Genomic DNA, 27,984 nt, shown 5'->3' on the forward strand with positions numbered 1-27,984 from the left:
GATTTCAGATCCTCAACAAGCGGTTGGGCCTACCCTGGTCAAATTCCACGGCATGTGAATTAACTCCTCATTCCTGTGAATCAAGGATAGCATATAAATTATCCTTATCACATTTGTCAACTAATAATCCAAACAGAACCTGAATACAATTTATTAACCATTTGATACTTTGTATAAAAACGATCTGTACTTGCCCTAATGCAAGCAAGTATGATAACCCCACAACTAACATTATACACAAAGAGGACACAATAAGCTTAGAGAAAACATAATCTATTTCCACACAACAAGGATAGTTAAACCAGTAGTTGTGAACTCACATATCTGGTTGGTGAACAATCTCGACGCTTTTAATAGGCCACCCTCCAAAGGTACCCTGTTCCCAACTTTTATCATGGGTGAGAATCAATACCTCCATTGTACTAATCTGTAATTATCTATTTGAATACATAAATCAGTAATCAATCGTTACCAATTTTCTTTCAACAACGCTTAAGGTAAAACACAAACGAGTTTTTACCAATTTTGGAATGAATGCTTCGTGTTATATGAATAAGCAGGATCAAAGTATATCAAGTCCATGAGCCATATCTTTTGTTCCTTAAAGGAGAAGGCAGCACGTCACCAACGTTCATCCATTAGATTAGGGACAAATATCTGTGATTCACAATGCCCTTAATTACAACAACACGACTGTCAAATTAGTACACAAAATACAACATTTAAAACAGCCATACTCACCACAAAAATTTGGCAATAAGAAACACCACGCAAAGGATGCTCATGTTTTTTGTTAAGAGTGGGAGCATCGTCCATGTCTGTCACCGGCTTAATTTGAAAAATGCAATAAAAATAAAAATATAGAATATGACAACTGTAAAGTTACAAGTACCGAAAAAATTCAAACACACGACAAATTATCATACCACAAAGGCAGGATACAACATGATCCTTTTGATGTGCCCCTCATACTTGATACCCCATTTCTTAGTATACAACTTAGATGACACACACACATACTCCGTATCAACCCTTTGATGAATGTCATTTATGGCACTCATTTGGTTCTCTTTAGGGTGGAATTCATGCTATTTTATAGCTATTTTCTTTAGTTTTTCCTTAGTTTTACTCTTTATTTCCTTAGTTTGCATTTTCTTAGTTGATTTTCTATTTTTATGCATTTCTTGGTTTATTTTAATATTTTCTCTTTTATTTGCTTGTTTTCGTTCATTTTTCAGGTTATGATCATAATCCGAGGATTCCCGAGTCTCCTTCCCAAGTTTTACATCGTTTGAGATGCCTCTTGCCTACCATTTAAAGTTCAAGTTTGAAGGAGTATGTAGTCCAAGTCTTCTAGCTCGTGCATGCAAGCGGTGGATACGCTATTCTTGGTGTTGAACCCACCGTGGAGGCTATTTGAAGATTGCCATCTTCTGTGTTCATCAACATCATCAAGTGGAGTGCATGAGGAAGAGCTCAATTAAAGGTGAAGGAGGCTGCCCTGCTTCCAAGCGCGAGCACGGGCGACCATGGCGCGGTCGCGCCTCTCCTCGGCGTGGGCGCGCCTCTCAGGGTCTTTGTTCCGTACCCTCTAATGCGCGGCCACGCATCCTCCTTGGTGATGGCCGCGCCTGTACAGGTCTCTTTGGAGGATCAAACTACCTTCTCTTTGTTAGTTTTACTATATATAAATTTTCCTTCTAATTTTAGAGAAAGAAGAGTTAGTTTTAGAGTAAGGTTAGATTTTCTTGGAGAGAGAATTGAATTAGAGTAGAAATTTTAGATCATTTTGTAGAGAGAGAAACTCTAGGTTGTAGAGAGAGAAGTTCATGGTTGATGATTGAAGATTGATGATTCTAAGAATTTTCTCCATTGATTTGAAACAAGTTTGTAAGGATTTCTTTTACTTTAATGCAATCTTTAGTTTTTGAATTTGTTGTTTACTCCAAAGATCCAATGGCAAGATGATAATTCCTATGATCAACAATTTAAATTTATGAGTAGGTTAGAGAATTTCATGGAAGATCAAGCCAAGAAGTTGAACGATCACATATATCATCTAATGGAAAATTGGTCAATGACATGTTAACTCATGGAAACATGCTTGAGACCCAAATCATTCAACTAGCCAACACCTTAAAAGAGCATGCTACCATTTCTTCTTTACCTTCACAAGGAATTGATCCTAAGGAACCGGTTTGTTCTATCACCACTAGTTAGGAGTGGAAGGGTCCTTGAGAGTGAGGTGTATAAGAAGACTGATGCGAAAGAGAGTCCAATTGAGTGTGAGGGAGATGAGAGCCCTTTGGTTGAGGAAGTTGCTAAGGAACAAGTTGAGAAGGTGAAAGAGAAAGAAAAAGAAGTCTACAAACCCAAACTTCCTTACCCCCCAAAGTTGAATAGGCACAAATTGGATGAATAATATGGAAAATTCATCGAGATGCTTAAGGAAAATTATCTTTCTACTCCTTTCACCGAAGTCTTGGAAATTATGCCAAACTACTCTAAGTTTCTTAAGGAAATTTTGAGCGGCAAGAGAGATTGCAATCTGGTTGAACTGGTGAGTTTGGGGGAGTGTTGTAGTGCCTTTATCCATAATGACTGGCCCCCAAAGATGAAAGACCCGGGGAATTTCTCCATCCCTTTCAATATTAAAGGAAAATTGTTCCAAAATTCCCTTTGTGATCTTGGTGCTAGTGTTAGCATCATGCCTTATTCCATCTTAAAGAGACTTAAGATAGGTGAGCTCCTTCCATCCAACATGACCCTTAAATTGGTTGAACATTCTATTAAGTTTCCTAAAGGTAAAGTTGAGAATGTCCCCCTCGAGATAGGAGAATTCACTATCCCCGTTGATTTCATTGTGCTAGAGATTGCGGAAGATAACCATATTCCTATCATTTTAGGGAGACCTTACTTAGCTACCTCGGGAGCTTTGATAGATGTTAAGGGAGGTCGTATTAATTTGAGAGTTGGTAACAATGAGGAAAGTTTTGAGCTAAAACCGATGCATGAGTCTTTGTCCCTTATGAAAGGAATCATGTGTGTTAATTCCCTTCGCTCCATTGATAATGTTTGTGTGATTAATTCTTCGACTAACGATGTTCTTGAGAATTGTGATGATGTGCTCTTGAGTTTTGATTGCAAGAAGGTTAGATTTTCTTAGAGAGAAGGGAATTAAAGTAGAAATTTTAGATCATTTTGTAGAGAAAGAAACTCTAGGTTGTAGAGAGAGAAGTTCTTGATTGATGATTAAAGATTGATGATTCTAAGTATTTTCTCCATTGATTTGAAGCAAGTTTGTAAGGATTTATTTAACTTTAATGCAATATTTAGCTTTTGATTTCAATTGGTTTGTTGATTATTCAAGTTTGATTGATTTGTGATTGAATTAGTTTGATTAATATGATGATGATGAATTTGTTGTTTAGCTTAGTTTTTATCTTGATTTCCATAGATTGTGAGTAGTTTTCTTTCTAGGGGAATGGTGAAGCATATATGAGTATTGGATTGATGATAATTGGGGAAAATTGATGGAGTTGATGTAGTGATTAAATTGGTTGATTGATTATGTGCATGTGTGTGATTGATTGAAGAGTAGCTAACTTTGATCATTGCACTAGATTACATTGTAAGTTCACATTGATACGGACAATTGATTTCTGGCTTGCATTTGTCAATTGAGTTGGTTTTTGAAGTTCCTAGCTAGAGTCTCTCGTAGTTCACGCTAGTTTGACCTCTAGGAGAATAGCCTATCATACTCTCTTGATTGCTTAATTGATTTTCCCTCGCAACACTCGACTTAGTCAATTCCAATCCCGATTAGTTGTATCCATTGCATGTATATGTGGATCATAAACCCTAGTGTTTGATATATTCGGTTTTAATCTCGTTTTCTTAGTTGTTTTAGAGTACACACACCTTACTTCACTCTTTTTCGAAATAGCTTGACTCTAGCAATACTGACCACCTCCCATTCCTAGTGGTTCAACCCTCGACTTACTCCTATGCTAGTTATAAGGGTCTGTTTAGTGATTACAAATTTTTTTTGGCCTAGGGAAGATTAGTCCAACGACCTAGTCTCCACCTGCAGTCACCCTTCGACGATAATGCAGGACATTATGGCAACATTCCTTATTAGCAAATTCCCCTTCACATTCCAACAGAGTAAGGCCACTGAAATTAAATGATGGGTGCAATTAATCACGATATTAACCACCAAGGGTCTGGATGGTACCTTATTTGAATACCATCTTAGTCTGTAATGTATCATGATGGTATAGTATCTGAATACCATTATACATCACATTTTTTTCAGCTGAAGACAGTGAAAGAAACAAGGTTGCATTATGACTATTTTTAGTTGATCATTAAAGGCTAAAATACTTTGTAGGAAAAAGATAGTTATATTCAAAATATCATCAATCTTCAATTACCACGACACAATCAATCAATCTAGAGATAGCTATGTCTAGAGCCACTTAGTGCAAATCTACATATATAGGAAATACTTAATTCACTTTACATCACTTATTTCTAGCTAGTTAAGTAACTAGAATTTCCAAATATAGAAATGATTGAACATTTAATGTTTTTATTTTATTATGGAGTATTTAGTAATCAAACATGCACAATCAATACAAGTTTAGCTAAGCTAAGCTAGGTATCACACCCTCATACATATAAGCTAATCATCAAAAGTAGTATGAATGTATCATTTATTGTAATTATTTATAGAATATTAACATGACAAAAACAATGTGCATGCACTCACGCACCTGCCACTTACGGAAGACCACAGTTTAATCTACTTTACAAGATTCAAATATGATGTCTTAATCTTGGACACCTTAGCCCTACGATTTCCGATATAATCTCCTGAAATCACCTTCGAAGACGGCTTTAGGGTTCGCTTACTATCACTCTGGTTGCGGTTCTTTTCTCCATCATCAGCTTCCTCTAAAATATTTGTTGGTAGAGGTTCATGTGGTTGCAACCCTGAACCCTTATTTGGATGTCTCTTTCCAAGTCCATCTTCTCCGCTTTCAACAATGTCCTTATTTCCTTCAACTGCTAGACCATGCACAAGTTCCCCATTATTGTCCCCCTCTTTACCTTTTGAAATCCTAGTGTTAGGATGTTGATGAATGTCACAAAATTCAAAAACAAGACCTTAGAGGTGACACCCTAAATCATATCTAAAACCCTCATTTTTGTATTCCCAACACCAACAACATCATCTAACTTCCCGAAAGTGTCATCTATAGAATTCCTATTCACCTCCAACTCTATAAAACCTTGAAAACTCCCCTTTTTAAAATAACCTATTTTACCCTTTTAAAATACAAAGTAGGAAATAACCAAGCTATTACCACCACCGTGATAACAGCTAAGGCATTTATCAAAGACACTCAGCGGAAGACATTTTCAAAACCCTTTTAAACAACCCAAGTTCAAAAGTCAAACCAAAGTCAAACAAAGTCAAATTTACAATTTAGAACCGTTATAGGCCCTTTCAAAACAAATGAATATTTAAAACTAGTGCGTTAGTCTCATCAAATAATAAAAAAAATCCAACAATAAATAATAATAATAATTGTAGGCGTCATTCGAAGTGCGCCTACGTTAAAAGCATGTTGTGAATATGCTTGGCAGTCATAGGAAGTGGGAATTGACATTACGATTAGGGACAACGATTAGGGACAAATAAAGTAGGGAGCCGCCAACAAGTTTTTAAGGAACTTGTAAACCGTTCACGGATCATAAAAGGCAACCACGATAAGGGAGAACGATAAGCAACAACGATTGACCCGTGAAGGTTACACCCCATTCATAATCCATGAGATTACTAACTCCATATGATTCGGAACCACAAAAGGAGGATCGGGGATGATGGTACGAAGTGAGTCATGGAGTCACATTCGCCCGTATTGGCCTCTACTCGATTCTTATATTGAAAAGCATTCATGTGATCTCAAAGGCATACAAACAATAATTCAATTCGCTCCAAACTGTTATTTAACTAAATTGGTTCAAAATTAATGCACACATAATTCTAAAAATTTGGTGATCACTTCAATTAATAATAATATTAAAAGGATCCTAAACCGGTTGTCCAAATTATCTTATTAGGCGTGATTTTCAATTACATATTCCCTTTAAACATGCAATATGGTGATCAATGAAAAAAATAGAATCAATATTAATATAAAAACCAATTTAATCATAATTCCAACAACATAAAAATCGTTAGAAAAATAATAATAATAACAAGAGCATGATCCTTACTTTGAATCTGTTTGTTTGCAACTACAAAATAATAAACGAGTTAGTAACTTCAAGGAAATAATAAATCAATAACTAAATTAAATTAAATAAAATAAGGTTGATTTTGGGGCCAAACCCTCAAACGATTCTACCTTTCACGTCTTGGCTTAAGGACAGAACCTCGAGTCAAATATGGACTCCTTTGAGTGCTTGAAGAAGGAATTTTGAAGTGAAAAGGGTAGGCTAGTGTTTAGGTTAATAGCATAGAAGAGAGAAAATAAGAATAATAAAATTCTGGTTGCCCCGTACATCAGAAATGAGGGAGTATTTATAGGGAAACGTGCTGAGGGAGCACACGGAACCCTAAAATGATAAAAACCCTAAAAAAAGTATCCCGTGACACGGTCAAACTGTACCGTCAGACGGTACACTTTCCCGTGACACGGTACAGCTTTGGAGTGACGCGGGAAATTTTAAGAAAACGGAACGGAAAACGCGTTAAGGGTTTACGCGGAAAGCACACGGAACTTCCCGTGTCACGGCAGACCTCCTGTGTCACGGGAAGTCCCACCGTCAGACGGGAAGGGTTCCCGTGACACGGTCAGGCTGTACCGTGACATGGTCAGTTCCAGTCCATTTTTCCGTCTAAATTCATTTTTAACCCTAATTTATTTCGACTTTTTAAGTGTCGATTGATAATTTCGGGATTTTCCCTGACTTTTATTATTCGGGCTAAAATAATAAATAAAATAAAATGTTTGGGCTTAAAATTAATTAACAAGCTTGGGCTAAAATTAAAACTATGTTTTTATCAAACATCAAGAATGATCCATGGACCTTTCAAAAATAAGAATTTAATAAAATACGATTTTTGAAGCACTCTCGGGATTAAATACTAAACCCGACCAACAGTGGCGGTGAAAGGTTATTTGTCATCGAGTTTGGTTTTGGGGAGACATTTTTAGGTGTCTACAGAAGCCCCCACTTTGACTGAGTTTGTAGAAACGTTAGTTTCGAAAACGATAGTCAAAGTAGCCGATAGGGACGGAGAATGATTAAAGACGTTCTGCGATCCTAAATCATTTTTTATACGCCGATACCTGCAGAAAAATTTTAATTCCACAGATAAAAGAGTAAAGGGATAGAATACGTATCTGGCACCAGTGTGTCGGTGACAAACGAATTTGGCATCTTCCTAAGCTTGAAGGAATCTACCGAGTGACATTGGTTGAAACGCTTTCCATGCTTGAGGAAAGCCGACTGAAGAGTTTGGTACCTTTCTAAACATGAAGAAAGCTGCCGGATAATACTTTCCATGCCTGAGGAAAGTCGACGAACGAATTTGGTGTCATTCTATGCTTGAAGAAATCCACCGCTAATGCCTTCCATACTTGAGGAAAGCCGACAAAGGAATTTTGTGTTTTCTATACTTGAAGAAAAATCCACTGATGATGTTTTCCATGCCTGAGGAAAGCCAACTTGGTGGTTTTCTATACTTGAAGAAAAATCCACCGATAACGCTTTCCAAGACTGAGGAAAGCTGACTTGGCAGTTTTCTACACTTGAAGAAAAATCCACCGATAACGCTTTCCAAGCCTGAGGAAAGCCGACTATTGCTGAAAATTGATAAGTGTATGGTGGTTCGATTATCCCCGAACGTGGGCCGCAGATGATTCACAATTTTAAGCCGATTATCCGACCATATCAAATGCTTAAAATGACGAAAAATAGGCTTTGACGCTTGTCAGGGGTAAAATGGTAATTTTAGTCCCCCTTAAATATCAGTTGGGATTTTCCGCGTAAATGTAGTGAAAAATAATCGCCCAATAAACTCAGAAAATCAGCAAAACTAGTAAAAAAGCCAAGAATATTCCCTGACCAAGCTCAGTTTTGCCGCGCCACGTCATCAGGTTCCCGTGACACGGTCAGGGGTTCCCGTCAGACGGGACAAGTATCCCGTGTCACGGGATACTTTTTTTTTCTTTTTCTTTTTTTTTCTTTTCGTTGTTTGAATCAGTCAACAACGGTCACTTTTGCTCTTTTTTGTCCTTTTCTGTCTTTAAATCCGTGTGCTTGTTTTCACCATTTTACACTTCTTCTTCACACTTGCTTTCACACTTCACCATTTTTTGCTCCTTTCTTACCAAAAACTGCCGCGCCACGCCTGAGGGTAACCGCCGGCCGTCGAAGTTCGCCGTGACACGGTAACGGCGACCGTGACACGGTTAGTCTGATTTTTTTTCTTCTCCCCTTTTTTTGTTTTGCTGCGGTTTTTTGGCTATTGTACTGCGCTGCTGCTGTTTCCGTTACTGCTTCTGTTTCTGTCCCGGAGCTGTCGCCCAGATTGTCGGAGCTCCGTCAGGCTTGAAGGTCGCCGTGACACGGTTAGTCTTGACCGTGACACGGTTACTCTTGCCCGTGTCGCGGCAGCTGTGCTGGTGGCCGGAACACATTTTCGAGTTTTGGAGTTCCAATTTCACCAATTTTATTGTAATTTCTCGATCTTCTCCTCATTTTCGACCCCTTTACAAACATTCATGTAAGCTCCCTTTGATTTTTGCTTTGAATTTGCTTCACATTAACAATTTCATGACAAACCCTAAAAAATCCATTTTGGGGTTTTTGATTTTGAAGCTTTATGTTGAAATTCTTGCCATTATTTTACTTGTATATGTGTACATGTGTGTTTGTGAGAAATTTGAGACAAAAATTGCATGATTTGATGGAGAATTGAGCAAATCACCATTTTTGGGTGCTACTTTGTGAAATAATGTTCATGTTTCGAAATGGTGAAAAAATGGTGGTGAATTTTGTGAAATGATGTGTTAATTCATATTTTGCATATATACTACATTGTCATGGAGAACATAGTATCATGCGGCTAGGAGAACTGTAGTATTAGCTTGTCATGGAGAAACTAAATACCATAATTTTTGCCAATTTTTAGCCTTGAGGTAAAAATTTAGCATATGATTCAATAAACAACTAAATAACTCAGGAAATGATGCTAAGTATTTAGATTTTTATTTTGCAATTTAAAATGTTTAGGAAATGATGCTAAACATTTAGATTTTAATAAAATTTATCATATAATTCAATAAACAACTAAATAACTCAGGAAATGATGCTAAGTATTTAGATTTTTATTAGAAATATGCAACTTGAATTAAATGTTTTGGAAATGATGCTAAACATTTAAATATGAAACTTGAATTAAATGTTTAGGAAATGATGTTAAACACTTAGATTTTGATAATAGCATGCCTAGACGACAAGATTGCGACCTTTCTACCCTCGGCCGGCGTCGGGCTTTTCGGGAGGACACTCCCACTGTCCCTGAGGGCATGGACGACGACGTCATGGAGTCCGAGCCTCGGACATCTACGAGTAGGGGCAGGTGGGTTCCACCTCCGTGGACCCCAGACCAGTTGGTTTTCTGCCGTGAAAACCACGTTTCTCACCGCGCACTCTCCGGCATAGTCGATGGCACACTTTGCCAGCATGGTTCCGGGGCCGGTGATTTGATCCCTCGACTTCACCAGGTCATTACGGGGGATCCTGCTACGAGCGCCCTATGGGAGTCGTCTGGCTAGGTCGATTTCTACGCGGCGGTTGTAGGGTTTCGCAGCCCCCGGGGTTGCTGCGCGACGGTTGTTCGCGCATTGTTGGAGTATTTCTGGGATACTACCAACACGTTTCACTTTGCTTGGGGGGAGATGACGGTGACCCCCTTAGACTTCAGCATGATCACCGGGCTGCGCTTTACTGACCGGGCAGTAGGCCAGATGTCTGATCTATCTTGGACATCGGCTGAGGTAGCTGATTTGTTGGGTCCGGTCGTTCAGCACATCAGGACCCGACCAGTGTCTCGAGGTGGTCCTAGGAGTGGACGATCGGAGTCGGCTTCAGTTCTTGCTCGCGGCTTTGATATGGAGGATACGACGGCCGAGCAGCAGGTGCGGATCTTCATCTTGATCCTGATCTCTTTGACCCTCTCTCCCGATAGGAGTTCACGCGTGCTCCTCTGCAACCTCCCCTCTTTGGCCAGGATTCCCGAGATAGGATCCTACAGCTGGGCCAGTTTTGGGTACGCGGATCTTCTTCTATCTCTACGTCATGGCTACCGTCAGCTGAATGACGAGTCCCCTATCACCGTTTACGGCCTGTGGAGAGTCGTAGAGGTGATGATCTTTTCCCTTCTTGTTTCATTTCAGCTTGTTCGATTCGTGTGCTGAATGTTATTTTTATTGCAGCTATGGTTCTACGAGTACTTCCCAGGCTTGGCTCCTCGCCGGCGTCGGGGAGTGGTCCATGACTTCCCCGTCGGAGCCAGCTAGCGTGACCGAGGAGAGTTACGGGTGGAGTCTTTTCCGGCGCTTCGTGGGCTACTACGCCGAGGTACCTCTTCCGTTGGCGTAAGGATTAGTTTTGTTGAGTTTTTCCTACTGATGTTGCTTCCGTTGTTTCACGCCTAACTTTTTATGGTTTCCAGGTTCCCATCGATGTCCAGTATCGTCCTTGGGCCGGGATGACTGATCTACCCGAGGCCCTACGTCTTTCAGTGTACCGTACCATTTTGGTTTGTACTGGGCGCTTCGTCTGGTATTTAGGGGAGCGAGTCGTCCGTCAGCATAGCGGCGATCGCTTCGTGGTGCCTTCATCCCCGCCAGAGTCAATGCTAGACTCCCGCTTGATCAGAGGGTTGATCAACAGGGGAGAGCGCTACACTCTTCCGTGGCAGGAGCTCGTTTACATGGAGAGCGACTATGCACGGGATTTGCTTCCTTCTTTGGCTCCTCCACCCCGTCTTCCCGAGGTATGATTTCTTTCGAGAATCTTCTTTGCTAGTCTCTGTTTTAAATAGTCGAATAAATTTATTATTCGATCATATTTTCAGACGACCATCCACCCTGTGCGGAGGATTCAGATTCCTCCTCAGTCTGTCCGCTACCCTTGGTCGATCGGTATCACGGAGGACCATATTGCCGACGCGCCGGAGGGTTATAGACAGGCGCAGGAGTCAGTGCCCGAGGTTTTTGAGCTGGTGAGTTTTCTTCGACGCATTATCCATTCTTTTAATGCTGTTTATTACTGATTTTTATTTGTTTTATCCTCAGCGTAACCGCCCGGAGGTGATGGGAATCATGAAGCTGGTGGACGCGCTGAAGTATTGCATCATCAAGCTTCGACGTGGTGCGAGTTGTCGGAGCTCTAGCGACGTTCTTGAGGTATCACTTATTTTTTTCATTTCTACTATTTGTTTTATTTTGCATCATTGACACCTTTTGATTTTGTGTTTTTTAGGAGCTACAGAGGTCCCGCTCGCGTTCGAGGCCCAGAGGCTCGGACGAGGAGGAGCTTGGTCGTAGTAGACGATCTCCTGAGGCTCACCGGCGTTCTCAGCGAGAGCCTCAGACTACTTAGCCATTCCAGGAGGCTCAGTGGCAGCAGGGTCAGTCTTCTCAGCGTCCGTCATTTTCACAGCCTCCAGTTCCCGAGTTTGGGTCTCCTTTGGATCCTAGTTCATTCTCGGCCCCATTATCCGGGATTCCTCCACCGCTGTCGGGCTTGTTCTCGGTTCCGATGTATGGGACGATGCCTTCGCCGACGATTACAGTATCTTTGGGCCAGTCTACTCCGTTCTCTTGCTGGACGGATCCTGCTTTGAGCTTGGCTACTACTAGGCCTACGGGGACTAGTAGGGACGCTACTCCCCGTACTCGGATGGTCAAGGGACTCTTCGGTTCGTCGTTCCCATACACACAGGGTGGACCACATGCACAGGGTCGAGATGAGACTAATTCTGATTCTAGAGATTTTTGACCGAGGGTTTTTGTACATGTTATGATGACACTTGACATATTTATGTATTACGACTCTTTGTACATTATTTACAGTTTATATATCTACTATTGTGTGTGTTAGTGTGTGTTTGAGACTCTTTGTGTCTGATTGTGTACTTATTAATGACACGACGAAAAAACATAAGTGGAGTAATGGAGGGTACCGACCTTCCCCAAAAGAAAATAAATAAATAAAACACTCAAAATAAAATTACTTTCCCCAAAAGAAAAGAAATGAAAAGAAATAAAAATAAAATGATGAATAAATAAATATAAAAAATATCTTCCCCAAAATAAAAATAAAATCAAAAACAAAAGAAATAAAATCTTAAAATAAAATAAAGATAAAAATAAAAAAAGGTGAGAATTTTATTAGAAATAAAACTCTCAGAAAAGACTGAAAAATAAACGTTAAAGATAAGAAAATACAAAAAATCCGGATAGATACGGAAAAGATGAAAAAATATAGCGCGCAAAGTGCCGTGTCACGGCACTGTTCACCGTGTCACAGCAAAACCTATCGTGTCACGGCAAAGATTCCTGTGACACGGTGGAATTTCCTGTGTCACGGGACGCGTATTATTCCACGGTTTGTTTTACGCGTGTGAAAAGATAAATTCTGGGCAGTTTCGAGCGCTTTTGCTATAAAATAAGACCAGATTATTCATGATATGCATTAATACGAAACACGAAATAATTTAGAATTTCATATTTCAATAATCATGTCTCAGAATTTTGATAATACATTGCGCGACTGGTCTTATTCTTTTACCAATGCTGAAAAAAGAGAGCTAGAATTATTTCATTTCAGGGGTTTGCTAGCCCTGCGAAACGTAGCTATTGAACATGATTTTCTTAGAGCAGCATTAGACTATTGGAGTCCAGAAACGCACTGTTTCAAATTTGGTCATGATGAAATCTGTCCTCTGCCGGAGGAATTTGGTGCAATCTTTCGATTTCCTGCTAGGAATCTTGTAGCCATGCCTACCTTACGTGAAAATTATTAACAAGACTTTGAACGCCATCTGAATCTAACAGATCCTGATTTAAATAGAATTGTTTGTGGTAATGAAGTAGACTTAGAAAAACTTGCTAACTTATATTTTAATCGCCCTATCTCTGAGTCTTATCATCTATATCGTAGAAGGGCATATATTTTTTGCATGTTTAGCAAGCTACTATTTGCAAACGGTAGGATAGGACATGCTTGTCTAGCGTCTGTACTTGAGCATGTAGAACCCGGAAGATCTCCTATGCCAACGTGCCTTGGAGAAACATTTCGTGGCCTTGACGAGGCAAAAGCTGACCGGAAAGCCATCAGGAAGGGCTCTCTGGTACTATTACAGGTAAAATACGCTCCGAATAGCCCCCGTGACACAAAACAGGCACCGTGTCACGGCTGGGGTCTGCCGTGACACAGTTAAAGCTGCCGTGTCACGGGAATCTGCAGTACCTTTTTTTTTATTTTGATTAATGTTCTTTTTTCTTTTTTGCAGATTTGGTTGATGGAGCGTTTGGAATTATTTGAAGCCCCCGATGATATTGAAAAATATGGCCCTAACGACTTAGTTCGTAGGAAGAAGAATTACTCTGCGAACATGTCGTATGAAGATTGGAAAAATTTCTTTGCAAAGAGGGAATTTTCCATTCGTTGGGTGGTGCCTTGGTGGAGGCTTACTAGGATGGTTGGCACGAATGAAACTCCATATTGTCGTGTTCCTAGTATCTCCAAACTGACCTTTTACTGTCCCTCTCGACTGATGCGGCAGTATGGACTTGAACAAGTAATTCCACGCTATAACGATAGTCCTCGTGAAGTATCGTTGCATGAAAGTAACGTTCACAAGTACGAGGCTTATTGGATTGGAAGACCTTTGTGGACCGTTTCTGCAAGTGACCAAGCTCCTCCTCCCTTATCTAGTGCATACAAGGCATGGTTGAACCCTAGAAGCAGGAGGGAACGATACGGATCACGCAAGTCTGATGTAAAGAGTCGTCTTGGAGATAAGAACGCTCCTCTTAAAGATCGCCTAGGTCCGAGAACACAAGGAATTGAGTTTAAGACTCCTAAGATGCCAAGAAAGAAGACCTATGTGAAAGGAAAGGGTAAAAAAAATGGTGTATAGGGAGAAGCAACCGAAAAAGTTCAAGAAAGGTAAAAAGGGTGAAAGTTCGACTAGGGGTGTGACAATTCGGGCTACAAAAGACACACTAATGGTGAAGGCCGACCTAATTGAGCAAGAGAAGGATGTTCCTAAAGAGAAGAGAGATTAGATCAATAGTGCTTTGTAGTTTTTTATTTATAATTTTTATTTAAAATAAGGCATATGATGCCAATACTTGTAGTCGCATTTTAATAATAGCACATTTATTTCAGCCTTTAAAATAACAATTACAATGACTTTTATTAATTATCCGAGTCAAGGAGTCGGACGAAATGGAACAATTAATTCGCGATGAATGCGCAAAAAAAAAATAAAAACGGGAAGACTGGAAATCCACCGTGTCACGGTGAAAGGGTCCCGTGACACGGTACACATTCCCGCGTCACGACAAACTTTTAATTTATTTTTTTTACTGACAGGGATGATGTGGCACTAAACAATTCTCCCGTCAGACGGGAACAAATCCCGTGTCACGGGAGGCACCCTGTCCTTTTTGTCGTTCAGAGGTTGTCGTGACACGGGAATTTCTCCCGTCAGACGGGAAGAAATCCCGTGTCGCGGCATTTTTCCCCCTTTTTTTTTTTTTGCCGTGACGCAATGCTGAATCGACGTGCATATTAGGTCAACAGAGGAAAGATTTTTTATTTTAAAGTGGACGGGCCCCCTTGAGGGGTTGCCTACGTATCCTAAAAAGGAATCAGGCCAGACGTAGCTCTATTAGGTCATAAACCCATGCGATTAGGCATAGAATTTCTTGAGTTGATCCAAGTTGGTCAAATTATGGAAGCTGTTACCGTCCATGTCTACCAATTGCGCCGCTCCGCCAGACAAGATGGCTTTAACAATGTACGGGCCTGACCAGTTCGGTCTGAATTTTCCTCTTGGATCTAACACATTTTTACGAAGTGCCTTAAGTACTAGGTCACCCTCTTTGATATTCCTGGTCTTGACTTTTTTATTAAAATGGCGTGCCATACGCTGTTGGTAGATTTGGACATGATGCAAAGCTGCCAAGCGTTTTTCATCGAGTAAGACCAGTTCGTCGTATCTTGCTCTAATCGAGTTGACCTCATCTAGTTGGCTTTCCAATGCGATTCGAAGAGAAGGTATCTCGAGCTGGATTGGTTGTACAGCTTCAACGCCATAGACCAAAGAGAAAGGGGTAGCCCCTATCGATGTACGAACAGAGGTTCGATAACTTTAAAGGGCGAAATGTAGCTTACTTGGCCAATCCTTATAATTTTCCGTCATCTTTTCGATGATGGTTTTCACATTTTTGTTGGCCGATTCGACTGCTCCTTTTGTTTGTGGTCTGTAAGGTGATGATCGGTGATGTTTGATATGATATTTCTGCAACAATTCCGCGCATTCGGCTTGGAAATGTGTTCCATTGTCACTGATCATCTCGTGTGGTACCCCATAGCGGCATATAATATTTTTCTCAATGAATTGAGCTACGTGTTTTGCCGTCAACTTGGCATATGAGGCTGCCTCAACCCATTTGGTGAAGTAGTCGATTTCTACGAGAATGAATTCATGCCCCCCTTGTCCTGATGGTGTGATTTTTCCAATGATGTCAATGCCCCAAGTGGAGAAAGGCCATGGAGAAGTATACGTGTAGAGAAGTGAAGGTGGAACATGCTGTAAGTTTGCATAGATTTGACATTTCATACATTTCTTGACGTACTCGTGACAGTCTCTCTCCATAGTAGTCCAATAGTAACCTTGTCGTTGAATCTTTTGGACTAACATCTTTGCATTCATGTGAGTTCCACATACACCAGCATGAAGGTTTTCCATGGTTTTATGTGCTTCTTTCTTAGCTATACATAAGAGATTCCTTCCTGTTACGGTTCTCTTGTGGAGTTCTCCCATGATGAGCACATACTGTGAGGCTAGGAGCCTCAAAGCACGGCGTGCCCTTTTATCAGTATTAGGAGGGTACTCTGCTTTTGTCACATAATTAAGGATGTCTGTATACCATGGCTCTTCATCTTCTTCATGTGGTTCTTGTTCATCGTCAAGTGCATGAACATAAGCTGGTTCGTATCTTCTCTCTATCGTCAGTGGCATTCTGATCGTGTCAGCTGGAATTCGCACCATTGATGCTAACTTAGCTAGTGCGTCGGCGAACTGGTTTTCTTCTCTTGGAAAATACGTATATTCCACTTCATCTAGTTGCTCCGTGAGAGTTTCCATATGAGCTTGATACGTAGTGAGACTTTCACTTCTCACTTTCCATCTCTTGGAGATTTGGTTAATGATTAGTGAAGAGTCACCGTACATTCTGCGTTTCTTGATTCCCAAGGCGACAGCTGTTTCTAATCCCAAAATGCATGCTTCATATTCTGCGGCATTGTTGGTGACATCAAAGTCGAGCTTCATGGAAATTGGGATGTGTTCTTCAATGGGCGATACGAGAAAGACTCCCACACCACATCCTTTTTGGTTTGAAGCTCCATCGAAATAGAGCGTCCAACTATCGTCTTCGGTCATGAGTAAATCTTCGTCAGGGAAATCGTACTCATCTTCTTCTTTTTCAGCTTCTTCTAGTGGAAAGTCTGCTAAGAAGTCAGAAACTACAGAACCTTTGATGGCCTTTTGTGGTACAAATCTCAAGTCAAATTAAGCTAGATTGACTATCCACCTTGATAATCTGCCGTTGAGTGTTGCTTTCTCGAACAGGTATTTGAGAGGATCCATCTTAGACACGACATGCACTGTATGAGTGAGCATGTAATGTCTTAGTTTCTGTGCGGCCCATACAAGTGCGAGACACAACTTCTCGAGTGGCGTGTATCGCGTCTCATATCCTTGGAGTTTCTTGCTCAGGTAATAGATTGCATTCTCCTTGCTTTCGATCTCTTGTTCTAGCATTGCCCCCACCGTTTCTCTTGTGACCGTAAGTTAGAGTCGAAGAGGAAAGTCAGGTATTGTTGGCGCTAGCACGGGTGGGTTTGCCAAATACTCTTTGATTTTGTCGAAAGCCTTTTGGCAATCATCATCCCATGTGACATTCTTCTTAAGCTTCTTGAATATAGGTTCACATATTGCTGTGAGCTTTGATATGAACCTACTTATATACTGCAACCTTCCAATGAAGCCTCGAATCTCCTTTTCATTTTTGGGTGGTGGCATGGCCATGATCGCTTTTACTTTTGAAGGATCTATTTCAATCCCTCGAGAACTGATCATATATCCAAGTAATTTGCCTGACGTGACTCCGAATGCACATTTTGCTGGATTTAATCTCATGTTGTACTTACGGAGTCTTTCAAAAAACTTGCGAAGTGCGACGATATGGCCTGGGCGATCCTTAGACTTGACAATCATATCATTGACATAGACCTCCACCTCTTTGTGCATCATGTCATGTAACAATGCTGTAGCTGCTCTTTGGTAGGTGGCACCCGCGTTTTTCAACCCGAATGGCATTACTGTATAGCAATATGTACCCCACTGTGTGATGAATGTGGTTTTCTCCATGTCTTCTTCGGCCATCAATACCTGATTATATCCGGCGTAACCATCCATGAATGACAGGAGTGCATGGTTTGCTGTATTATCGACCAGAATGTCAATGTGAGGTAGAGGGAACCCATCTTTTGGGCTTGCTTTATTGAGATCCCTGTAATCAACACACATTCTGACCCTTCCATCCTTCTTTGGAACTGGAACCACATTTGCTATCCATTCCGGATATTTGGATACTCTGATGAAACCTGCGGCCAATTGCTTCCTGATTTCTTCCTTGATTTTGAGAGCCACATCTGGTTTCATTCGGCGCAGCTTTTGTTTGACAGGCTTCATACCTGGAATGAGTGGTATCGTATGCTGAGCTATATCCCTGTCAATTCCTGGCATATCTTGGTATGACCAAGCAAATACATCAACAAATTCACTAAGCAAGTTAATTAGCTCTTTGTGTTCATCTTGACTTAGTGTTAATCCAATTTTTACTTCTTTAACAGTCGTATCATTGGAAATATTAACTGTTTCTGTATCTTCAATAACTGCTGTTTTATTTTCGTGTTCTTCCATTGCTTTTATTATTTCTTTGTCATTTTTATCATTAGCAAAGCAATATTGATCAGGGCTAGGGGAATGGCACGCATCGTAAGCAAAGGCATTCATTTCATTGAATTTATTGGCTAATACATCAAGAGAGGCAAGGTCGGCTGCGACCTCACCAGAATTATTAGGACTAGAAGGATAGGACTCAACAAGAGACTCAGAATTGAACTCTATAGCAGAAAGAGGGTCAGCCTCAGACTCTAAGGACTCATCTACAGACTTAGACTCAGACTCGGACTCAGACCCGGACGATTCAGACTCATCAAACATAGGACCCTCGCCAGTGGTTATTTCCAACTTCTCTCCACTCGGCGTAGTGATCCTCAATGTCTTGCGCCATCCCCTTGAAATGTTGTCAGCTTGGACGATTAACTCGGAAGGGTCGAAATCCTTATTTGCTATGACGGCTTGAACAAGCTCGGAGTTATCATTGCAGACCGGCTTGGATTCATTTTTCTCCATTCCAAAAAGAAGATTGATTCCCAGATCATCAGAGTTCAGGCTAGCTGACTTCTCGACTGTGGAGAGCTCTTCATCGATGAAGTCACAATCGAGGAACACCTCAAATCCCGGTTCACGGATCCCATTATGGACAAATGGTTCAGGGAATTCATAGCATGGGAATTCTTCCCCTTCTTTGATGTACTGGCCGTTAAGAGTGAACGGATATGGATCCATGGCCATTTCCGTCTTCGTGATTCAAGAGTTGTTGCGAGCCTTCAGTTTCAAGGCAGCTTGTTTCAGATCTTCCTTTGTCGGCTCGAATCCTAAGCCGAAAGTGTCTTTCTTGAGCGCACTAGGGTGGCCCCAAGATTTAGCCGTTTTCTTCTTGAGCCCAAGGGTCATTTCAGGGAAGTGACCTTGCTTCTTCAGAATGGCGTTGATACTGGTATTTGAGTATGGATCGAAGTCGAGATGGCACCTTTCCTCTTCTTCGATCACAAGAACATCATCTAGTGAAAACCCCCACAGATCTTCATCTTCCTCGTCGTGTTCAACATGGACGATGGGAGTATCAATAACTTGAATGCGCATAGGAGAAGCGTCGATGATAATCGCGACCCCTCCAACTATGGCTTTCACTTTCTGGTGAAGCGATGACGGAATCGCCTTTAGCTCATGAAGCCAAGGGCGTCCTAATAACAGATTGAAAGAGGCCTTAATGTCCACCACCTGAAATTTGGTGCGACGTTCAATGGCCCCAGTAGTTATATTCAGTACGATAGTACCCACGGCTTGACGACGGGTATTATCGTAAGCTTGAATCCCTTGAGTGGAGGGAGTCAACTCTTCATTCTTTATACCCAACTTCCTTGCAGTACGGAGTGGGCACACATTGATTGCAGAGCCATTATCAACCAGGCTCATAGGAACATTCATCTTCCTACACACTATAGTAAGTGTAAGGCCTTATTATGTTGGTCCCCTTCCGGGGGTAGATCCTTATCAGAAAAGGAGATCAGATTGCTAGTACTCGGCAGCTCAGTAGTGAGAAAGTTGACCAATCCTTGAGGACTCATGTCATCATCAACTCCTATCTTCACCAGAGCATTCATTACAGCCTTTCGATGCTCGTGGGAATTGGCCAAAAGATTCCATACATTCATCTCCACCTTGGTCTTTTGCAGCTGTTTGACCACATCGCTATTCACAGGGTCGATGGGATCAACTACCGGATTTGATTGTGGTGGAGGTGGAGGTGGGTTAGGTTTTTGAAACCGTCCACTTCTAGTGAGAACCTTGACCTCAAAGTCCCCCCAAACATCTTCACTGGTGCCGAGAGATGAACAGGCTATGTCTTTGAGATAGACGTCTTCATCATCACTATCCCAGATCCCATTCACTTCTTCAGTGCTTGAGATAAATACAACTTCCGGCAGAGGTTCATTCACAAATTGAATGAGTATCGACGGATCAAAGGAGACTTCATCTCCCATGATAGCTAGAGCATCAGAACTAGAACCTGTTTGAATGTTACTTCTTGCCCCCTGGAGGGACAGGAAGTTGGTTAGCATCAATCAGGTCTTGGATTGCGTCTTTCAACCTCCAACACTTCTCAGTGTTATGACCCTTGCCTTGGTGATACATGCAATAAGCGTTGGGGTAATAGTTAGCGGTCATATTCTCAGGTCGAGGTTCTGGAAACGGTCTGATTGGCATAATCAGTCCCTGACCATGAAGACGGTCACAAGCAGCATCATAAGTCATTCCCAAAGGCGTATAAACCCTCCTTTGCCTTTGGAATATTTGAGGAGGAACATTAAGGGCCAGCACATCATTGATGTTGATATTGTTGGTAGCATTATTGGGCTTAGAAGACGAAGAAGAAGGAGTGTCGTTCTTCTTGTTTTTCCAAGTGCTGTTGTTATTGTTGCTACCAACAGACTTCATCAATTCGTCTTCGATATTGATTCCAATATCGTATACAGCATCAAAGGTACTTAGAGGCAGAAACTTCAGGTGTTGCTTGTACTTATGAGTCAGGTTGGCAATGAACAAGCGAACCATTTCCTTCTCCTTGGGAGGATCCACCAAGAGCGCAGCTGTTTCTCTCCACCTGCTTAGGTAAGTGGTGAAGCCTTCATTCTCTTTCTGTTTGAGAATGGAGAGTTCACGTTGAGAAGTCTTGGCCTGGATGTTACACTTGTACCGATTCATAAAGCTTTTAGTAACATCCTCCCAGGTCGCGACATGCTTGGGTTCCAGAGAATAAAACCACTGTTGACAGGCATGTTCTAAGGAAAGAGGAAACACCGTAGGGAAGAGTGTCACATCTACTCCCTTAAGAACCATAGTTGCAGAAAAAGCCTTCAAAAGGAAAAGTGGATTATCAGTAGGCTTGAACTTGGGAATATCAGCAGTGGAAAACTTCTCAGGAAGCTTCTCTCTTATAGACGAGGAGGTGATAGGCTGTTCCACATAAGTGAACTCTTCGGAAATCTTGCTCATTTGTTCCTTGATCTTGTCCATCGCAGTAGTAGTGACACTGTTTTGCTTGTCTTGCTCTACAGTGCTGACTCTAGTAGTGAGTATCTGCATCATGTCAGACAATCTTTCGATTGTCCTGTTGAGGTTCTCGATGTCTTCCTTAGTGGCCATTGGTTGAAAGTAGACTGGAGACGGATCTTGTGGAGATGACTGAGGTGGTTTCCTTGTACGCCTCTTTGGTATAAGAGGTTGTTGAGGTATGGACTCGAACCGTAACAATCTACCCTTGCTTCTTGCCCAAGTGTTGTGACACCGAAACAAACACACCTTTAATGACCAAACTTGACCTTAACCTATCCGGATTAAAAAAAAGAAATTTTTTTTTATTATTGAAGCTCTACTTATTAAAAAAGAAAACATGGGAGGATACCATCCGACTTACTCCGAAAAAAAACGACACAAAAAAAACGAAACTTCCCTAAAATACGGTCAAAAGTAGTGCATGACGAAAAAAAAGTGTGTGGACATAATATGTGAGTGATTAGGTGAGGTTATAGACGCGTATTTTGACCGTATAGCTAGACACGACTCAATACTGGACGCAAAAATCGAGAAAAAAGACTGACGGGACACTTTCCAGGGCATCGTGTCACGGTGCAGATTGTCGTGACACGGTGCAGTCTATCGTCAGACGGTAGACATTCCCGTGTCACAGCACTGTTCACCGTGACACGGCAGTACATGCCGTGACACGGTGCGCAGTTCCAGGTCAGTTTTTGTGATTTTTCAGATTTTAATCGATTTTAAGTCCGTACTAATTACTATGTGAGAATAAAAACCCTCGGTCATGGGTTAAACAAAAAGAGAAAACACATGAGGGTTAGCACCAAAACAACACATAGCACTTAGGCACGATGATGTAAAAAAGTTCGCAACCTAAAGTAAAGATCTATGTTCAACTATTGGTCAAGCTTTTGGGTGTCAAAAGGGTACCATGGTTAAGAGTTTGGACGCGTTAGCAAGGCAGCCTCCCTTGAGGGTGTATGCCAACGGGCGGCTCCGCGAGTTCGTGATGAAATCGAACTCGACTCCATGGTTTGGGTGGATTTAATGACTCGGATGAACCCTTATTGCCATGAGCGTTTTTGGGTTGATAGAGCTTCAATCCCCCGGGGCTAAGACGCATGTAGAACACATACGTTTTTTCAGAAAAATCGAAGGAAATCGACTGTGAGAAAAGAAAATAGGCCACCGGACTGATTTTAGGACTGCCGTGACACGGCAGAAATTCCCGTGTCACGGTACAGTGTACCGTCATACGGTACACGGCAGACTCTGCCGTGACACGGCAGTCAGAAAATCTGACTGGTACCCTGTTTGCTTTTGCGCGCAACCGAGTTATCCAATTTTTCCTACGGGACAGACCTGAATGCGACGTTAAAACGTCTATGCAGATGCAAAAAATGCCAAATTAATCACAGGAATATTTTTTCAAGAATCTTTCAAGTCTCATCCACTCATCTTTATTAAATACCGATCACTCAAATCGATAAATAATTAAGAATCCTCCCTAGTGGAGTCGCCAAATTGTAGGCATCATTCGAAGTGCGCCTATGTTAAAAGCATGTTGTGAATATGCTTGGCACTCATAGGAAGTGGGAATTGACATTACGATTAGGGACAACGATTAGGGACAAATAAAGTAGGGAGCCGCCAACAAGTTTTTAAGGAACTTGTAAACCGTTCACGGATCATAAAAGGCAACCACGATAAGGGACAACGATAGGCAACAACGATTGACCCGTGAAGGTTACACCCCATTCATAATCCATGAGATTACTTACTCCATTTGGTTCGGAACCACGAAAGGAGGATCGGGGATGATTGTACAAAGTAAGTCATGGAGTCACATTCGCCCGTATTGGCCTCTACTCGATTCTTATATTGAAAAGCATTCCTGTGATCTCAAAGGCATACAAACAATAATTCAATTCGCTCCAAACTATTATTTAACTAAATTGGTTCAAAATTAATGCACACATAATTCTAAAAATTTGGTGATCACTTCAATTAATAATAAGATTAAAAGGATCCTAAACCGGTTGTCCAAATTATCTTATTAGGCGTGATTTTCAATTACATATTCCCTTTAAACATGCAATATGGTGATCAATAAAAAAAAATAGAATCAATATTAATATAAAAACCAATTTAATCATAATTCCAACAACATAAAAATCGTTAGAAAAATAATAATAATAACAAGAGCATGATCCTTACTTTGAATCTGTTTGTTTGCAACTACAAAATAATAAACGAGTTAGTAACTTCAAGGAAATAATAAATCAATAACTAAATTAAATTAAATAAAATAAGGTTGATTTTGGGGCCAAACCCTCAAACGATTCTACCTTTCACGCCTTGGCTTAAGGACAGAACCTCGAGTGAAATATGGACTCCTTTGAGTGCTTGAAGAAGGAATTTTGAAGTGAAAAGGGTAGGCTACTGTTTAGGTTAATAGCATAGAAGAGAGAAAATAAGAATAATAAAATTCTGGTTGCCCCGTACATCAGAAATGAGGGGGTATTTATAGGAAAACGTGCTGAGGGAGCACATGGAACCCTAAAATGTTAAAAACCCTAAAAAAGTTTCCCGTGACACGGTCAGACTGTACCGTCAGACGGTACACTTTCCCGTGACACGGTCAGTTTTGGAGTGACGCGGGAAATTTTCGGAAAACGGAACGGAAAACGCGTTAAGGGTTTACACGGAAAGGACACGGAACTTCCCGTGTCACGGCAAACCTCCCGTGTCACGGGAAGTCCCACCGTCAGACGGGAAGGGTTCCCGTGACACGGTCAGGCTGTACCGTGACACGGTCAGTTCCAGTCCATTTTCCCGTCTAAATTCATTTTTAACCCTAATTTCTTTCGACTTTTTAAGTGCCGATTGATAATTTCGGGCTTTTCCCTGACTTTTATTATTCGGGCTAAAATAATAAAATAATAAATAAAATAAAATTTTTGGGCTTAAAATTAATTAACAAGCTTGGGCTAAAATTAAAACTATGTTTTTACCAAACATCAAGACTGATCCATGGACCTTTCAAAAATAAGAACTTAATAAAATACGATTTTTGAAGCACTCTCGGGATTAAATACTAAACCCGACCAACAGTGGCGGTGAAAGGTTATTTATCATCGGGTTTGGTTTTGGGGAGACATTTTTAGGTGTCTACAATAATGCATATTCAAAACAAAACTAGAATAGGATTCGCTCTTCACTCAAACCCCAACATGAATATGCCGTATCACCTGAAAAGCTTCTCTTTAAATTGTCCCTACTACTCCCCATTAGAAATGGATAGTCGTAGGGCCAAGAAAAAGACAAGGGCAAACAAACATACAAACACACAATCAGCAATGCTTAGTACATAAGCGTAATCGAAACACACTATCATGCATGCAACCTAGCAACTTTCAAACTTACCTCGAGCCCTGAGTTCAACATTTAACTAATAATGCAAACACAAGACAACTAATAATCTATTTAATTTGATTACGCATCGAATGGGTTTTCCCTTACTTGCCCCAAATAAAGGGGTACTAACACGAGAGCTAATCTTGCTAATATAAAAGAACCACTCGTAAGTGGCGGAACTCTTGCACATAATAAAAAGGAAAATATAGCGTCATGTACTCCCAGTAGAAGTTATGGTCAAATATAATGTCGCATAACTCCCCCCATATGTTCATACTCGAGGTATATACGTTCCAAGATTTTAAGTGCATAATCTTTTTCACTTTACGTTATTTAGATATTTTCAGACTTGGTGATGACTCACAAACCATAACAAAATCAATCATTAGTATCATTTAAACAATAAAACATACCAATTTAATTCTTGAATAATTAATGAGCACATAATCTTAAATGTTGAACCCTTTTTAATCTATCCCGGTGTTAAATAAACCTTAAACGCATAATGCGCCACAAATCCTTTCCCTTTGTGTTGGATACACCTTAAGTGCATTTAGGCACCAAAATGTAATTTAACCCAAGGGTACATAAACACTTAAATAGCTCTTTCCTCATACTTATAACATCAATAAAATTATGTGAACCTTAATAAAATTCCCTTTCAATAATCAAAACCAAATTAAACATATAGTTTAATCAAACATTCCGTTAAGCATGCTAATAATAAAAGTGTGGTTCATATTCAACATGCCCATATAATTAATTCCAATCATATATTCACCACAAATAATATATACTTCACAAATAATTCACCATCATCAACCATACAACAAATGCCACTCAATACCTATCATGATTCTACTTGGAATTAATAAATCAAGCTTAGCATGATTCTACATATTCAAATAATCACTAAGTATGCGAACAAACCTCAATTAAGCCCGTAAAGTAGCCGAGTATACTTAGACAATTCACGAACTACATAAAGGGACAATAATACTATATTAATTACCCTTGTATACATAATTTCTAGCAACTTAATTTCACTTTAAACAACTTATGATAATCTAAAAAATATTTAAAAACTCCTAATTACCTCTCATTAAATGGGTAATTAAACCCTTTCATTAAAATCACAATTATACTACTTTAAGTAAAATTCCAGCATTAATACTTGATTAATTAAAACCCCTTAAAAACTTTATTAAAACATACTCTTATGCCCAATTAATCAATAGAATAATTAGGTATACAAAAGCCCCAAATCAATTTGTGTAAGAACCCTAAAAATCAAGTCTTCAAATAGCTTTAAACCCTAACTTTATAATTCATTAAATCTGAAAATTAAACTCAATCTAATAATCTTAAATTATACTTTAAAATCATTAAAACATTATTTTTTATACTAATTAAACATCCTTTAAATAACTAAAACAAACCAATATATATATATATATATATATATATATATATATATATATATATATATATATATATATATGTATATGTATATATATATATATATATATATATATATATATATATATACATATACATATATATATATACATATATATATATATATACATATACATATATATATACATATACATATACATATATATATACATATACATATATATATACATATACATATATATATATATATATGTATATATGTATACATATATATATATATATATATACATATATATACATATATATATATACATAAAACAAAGAGGATGAGAGAAGAGGAGGAGAGAAGAGGAGAAGAATCGCGTGGGTTGAAGGGTGAGACTAGGCCGTTGAAACTAATCCTCCCTCGGTCAAACTAAATTTATAAACACTTAACAAACCTAAATACAAGTATAGAGGCAAGTCAAGGGTCGAATTCAAAGGAACGGTAATGTTTAAGCGCTATCAATTTAGGCGCCTAAACTAGGTCGAAGCCAAAAGTAAAGAGAGAACACTAACAACTAACAAACAAACAACCAAACAAATAAACACTAGGAATGGGGATCAACTAGTAATCATGACAATTGCAACAACTTGGGACAAACATGCCCATCAAAGGTTGTGAAGACTAATGATAACAGCAATCAATTGGAATCAAAGAGCTATCTACTAATTGTAAACCTAGATGTCTCTACGATTAACAAACTAAGAGAATCACAATCCAAACCAATCGATAATTGCAATTCCTAAATCAGTTGTTCGTGTCATTAGCAATTACAATGCAATCTAGCATATTTCTCAAGGCATAATCGAATTACACACATGCACAATTTCCATTAATCACTTTAATCTCAACAATCAATCAACACAATTCCCAAATTAATCACAATCAATCAATCATACAAGTTTCACCCAATTCCTAGCCATGGAACTACTTAAGAATCATCATTACACTAGTCAAGAATCAAATATCAAAATCAAACCAAACAAACATGAAATTAAACAAAACAATAAGATGAGATAGAGTTAGAAATGCTCATTGATCTTCAACACAATTGTCACCATTGAATCTTCAATCTCTCAATCACCATTGAAATTCCTCACTTTCTCTCTCTCAAATATACTCCTAAACTAACCCTAAAATTAGAGAGATAAACTCTCAACTAAGCTAAAATTATGATCTAATTTCAATCTAAATCCCCTTACAAAAATCGGTTAAAGAAAGGTATTTATACAGGTGCGGAAAAGGGAAACGAGCGAAGCCAGAAACAAGGAAGGAGCGCCCGCGTGGGCAGGGGCTCACGCCCGCGCTCGAGGATGGCGCGCCCGCGCTAAAGGATGGCACACCCACGCGGCCGGCTTGCGCGCCCACTCCTTTTTGGGTTTCTTCCGTATTCTTCACTTCTTCGTGCGCTCGATAATGAACCTGCAAACTCCAGATGATGCATGATGGTAAGGACAGTAAGTTTAGGCACTTTTGGTGGGTTAGACACCACTTCTTCATGGTAGCACGGCTCGAGAGCGCAAGAGCTAGAGCTTGGAGCATCTGATTAGGGGATTTTTATCCACCAATCACCGTCTGACAAGTGGACCAACCAGGTTCCGCCACGTGTCCTTCACAAAGGCCAATAGGAGCCTGCCACGTGTCAATCACAGATACGTCCTCTACGGACCAATCGAGGCACGCCACGTGTCCACCCATGCCAAATGGGAAAACCGACCAACAAGGCCCAATCCTGTCTAGAGGCCCGGTCAGCCCTAGGTTTACC

General features: G+C 40.1%; 1 protein-coding gene across 1 annotated transcript; it reads left to right on the plus strand.

Moving 5' to 3' along the window:
* The first annotated feature begins 2,440 nt into the window (after positions 1-2,440).
* Positions 2,441-3,166, plus strand: LOC110725053. The gene has a single exon (XM_021904529.1). It carries the CDS (start codon positions 2,441-2,443, stop codon positions 3,164-3,166), a length of 726 nt encoding a protein of 241 aa, XP_021760221.1.
* Positions 3,167-27,984: the final 24,818 nt, after the last annotated feature.

This window comes from Chenopodium quinoa, unplaced genomic scaffold (assembly GCF_001683475.1).
Source record: "Chenopodium quinoa cultivar QQ74 unplaced genomic scaffold, ASM168347v1, whole genome shotgun sequence".
In the NCBI taxonomy this organism is placed as follows: domain Eukaryota; kingdom Viridiplantae; phylum Streptophyta; class Magnoliopsida; order Caryophyllales; family Amaranthaceae; genus Chenopodium; species Chenopodium quinoa.

Coding starts and splice junctions, on each gene's coding strand:
- LOC110725053 (XM_021904529.1), top strand. CDS start 2,441: ATGCTTAAGGAAAATTATCTTTCTACTCCTTTCACCGAAGTCTTGGAA.